General features: G+C 32.6%; 1 protein-coding gene across 1 annotated transcript in view; it reads left to right on the top strand.

Annotated features, from left to right (window-relative positions):
• Window positions 1-564: 564 nt before the first annotated feature.
• Window positions 565-3,300, top strand: part of LOC106471269 (lachesin-like) — a gene marked incomplete at its 5' end in the record, with an annotated part of 29,881 nt that continues 27,145 nt past the window's right edge. The window contains 2 exons of the mRNA XM_022399875.1: window positions 565-665; window positions 2,487-2,694. Coding sequence (XP_022255583.1) covers window positions 565-665; window positions 2,487-2,694 — 309 coding nt within the window. The remainder of the gene's footprint in view (window positions 666-2,486; window positions 2,695-3,300) is intronic.

Genomic DNA, 3,300 nt, shown 5'->3' with positions numbered 1-3,300 from the left:
TCTCACTACTATAAAGGCTCGGTTTGAGCTGATATTTCATTGGTGGTAGTGTTCAGGGTCACTGATGAGGAGTAGAATTATTCAAAACAAGTCTGTCTCACAGACACACACCCAATGAAAGAATAGATCATTCTAAGATTTTACTTCTTGTTAAACAAATGTTTAAACAACTCTATTTATTCAATTATGTACAAGCTGCCCAGTGTCGGCTAACAATACGAAGAATTAAAATGTGGCGGGTTGCTACAAGTTTTTTAAATACCTATAGAATGATAGGTTTCATTTTTGTGACTGTAAAATACTTAAATACACCAGTCTGTAAGATAGTTGGTAAGAGCAAGGATCACTTCAGTTTTCAAAGGGGCATGATAATAGGTACCAGTCTATCAAGAGCATCGCAAAAAATGCCATTTATATGACCAGCTATAAATTTCAAAGACATAAGCCAGAAGAATCAATCAGAAGTGACAATCGAAAGTGAATGCTCCCCCTACCAGCAAAAACTGACCACTAAAAACTCTTTGTACTGTTGGTTATCACCAAATTTAATGGTTATATTTTTAGGGGAACTACCACAGTTTGCCGACAGCATACCGAATGTTACTGTACCTGTGGGACGTGAGGCCTATCTAGAATGCACAGTGGAGAATTTGGGCAATTACAAAGTAAGTGTGTGAAAAATAAGAAGGTTTATAGACGAAAATGTGGTAGAAAGTTCCTTCATTTTTTATCTTATACAAAATATTTCTATAAAATATTCGTTGTAATGTATCGTATTTATGTGTTATTTAAAAGGCAAGCATTATTTTGAATCTGTTTCTAGTCACATAATTTGTATTGTTAAAGCTTAACGAGAAAACGAAATATTCTTTCAAGTATTTGTGAAGAAAAAGTTTTGATATATCTGTTTAATTAAAACGAGAACGAAATAATTTTACTTCTTTGTGTGTTTTTTAATTCCTAATCATCTGACTCAAATGACATTGTTTTTTTGGATCTAAGTTAAATATTTGTATTAGCAATAATAATAGCATTTTTTCAGACATCACACGTACTCCCGAATTTTATTTGCACATGGATGTTATTATTACATGTGCATCAAGTTTTTTAAATTGTAACAGAAATATGTTTTATATTAAGAAGTTTCAAAGATAATCAGTCTAATCCTTTCATTAGCCCAGAAGAAGATTCAAAGATAATGGATCTTAACCACTCATTAGCCAATAAGAAGATTAAAAATAATCGGTCTTATCTTCTCATTACCTTGTAAGAAGTTTGAAGGATAAACACCCTTAACCATTCATTAGCCCATAAAAAGATTCAAATATAATCGGTCTTATCTTCTTATTAGTCCATAAGAAGTTTGGAAGATACTTGGTCTTAACCACTCATTAGCCCATAAAAAGATTCAAAGATCGGTCTTATCTTCTTATTAGTCCATAAGAAGTTTGGAAGATACTTGGTCTTAACCACTAATTAGCTCATAAGAAGATTTAAAGATTATTGCTCTTATTAGCCTACAGCACATTGATCAGAAGCACCTATAATCAGGGCCTAAATATGCAAGTTTCCCGGATTATTGCTCTTTATTACTGATAGGTAAACATCATACATTCAATGTACCAAAGATGCTTACTTATTCACTCACATGCATGGTTACGTAGTAGTAACTTGTAATTTTATGTATTCTGGCTGTATTACCAAACTAATTAGGAAGTTAGCACTAAATACAATTAATTTAACTTTTTTTCTCCGTAAATTTGCTGAGAAAGTCAAGTGAGTTTGAGATAACGCCGAAAAGTGTCTTATAATACTATTTAGACCAGAAACTTTGTCCTGGAACATTAATAGTTCCATCACATTCGGTATCTCCGATAACTTATGTAGGATCATTGCATTTAAAGTTTCTTACATATTTATCTATTTATTACTCTATGACTTAAAAGGAACTACATCAGAAGAATCTTATATTTGCTTAGAGTTCTGGCCTAAGAACTGACACGATTTTAAGATAATATAGGAACAACAAAGATTCATTAATTCGACAATCTACAACAAATATTTTAGTAGAGATTCTGACTTTAACATAACTCCCTCTTTATAAATTAAACTCCTTGTCTTCGTATTGAGCTACGACAGTTAAATACTACCATACATTAAGTGAGCGTGAATAACAGCATATATTTAGATAAATTACAAACTTAGTTGCCATAAACTTCGAGCTTATTGGGCGTAAGAAGTCTATAAATGCACTAAGTGTTATCAGGCTGACCTGACATATCTAGGTGATTGACATACAATTGTGTATTAATCACCTGAAGACGCCTGGTGAAACGTACTTTATTCGTATACTTTGTACATCAGATAAACTCGAAGTTTAAGTCATATGAGCTGTTAATGTAATATTTTTTCGAGTTATCTCACTATATATATACATATATTTAGATAGTAAGCACGACATATTTGATGCTATTCATATACTTCAGGTGGCGTGGATTAAGCTGAATACCCAGACCTTATTGACGATCGACACTACGGTCATCACTAGGGATGATCGGATCCGCTCGACTAACAACAACTTCCGTCAGTGGTACTTACACATCCGAGACGTTAAGGAAGATGATCGGGGATATTATATGTGTCAGATCAATACAGAGCCCATGATCAACGTGAAAGGATTTTTAGATGTCCAGTGTAAGTTCGTATATTTTATACTTGCTGTCACGAGCTTCCAGTTATGACGCAATTTTCATAAACCTACAACGTATGTTTTCACCGATATTTTATGCAAGTTTGGTTCGCACATTTATCTTGAAACATTACAATATGCAATATATATATATATGTTACAAGCTTTCCTTATGGCACAGTTGCTTTTTTCTCAAATATCTGCCATTTTTTGACATTTGTTTTTCTAAATATTAGTCGTTCGTTAATAGATTTTGTTTATACAGAAAACGTCAGGAATTCTGAAACAAGTATTTTAAAACAACTACCATAGAAAAACTTATCACTCTGGAGTTAAACTACACTGCACAAAAAAATTAAAGGATATACATATTAGTATTTGTAATACTGCAGCTATGATAAGGCAGGTTGTATGACAATAATAACCACTCCTTCATTTTATCGTCATCAAAATCAAGGACCTTGAAATGCAACTCATTCTTCGTCAAATTTATGCATTATATATCTAGTGATATAATAATGCCTTAGTTGTTACTTTGAATTTAAGTTTGTTTATTTTGGAATTTCGCGCAAAGCTACACGAGGGCTATCAGCGCTAGCCGTCCCTAATTT

This window comes from Limulus polyphemus, unplaced genomic scaffold, assembly GCF_000517525.1.
Source record: "Limulus polyphemus unplaced genomic scaffold, Limulus_polyphemus-2.1.2 Scaffold4505, whole genome shotgun sequence".
NCBI lineage: Eukaryota > Metazoa > Arthropoda > Merostomata > Xiphosura > Limulidae > Limulus > Limulus polyphemus.
The sequence above is the reverse complement of the archived record's forward strand: the minus strand, read 5'-3'. Positions and strand labels throughout refer to the sequence as shown.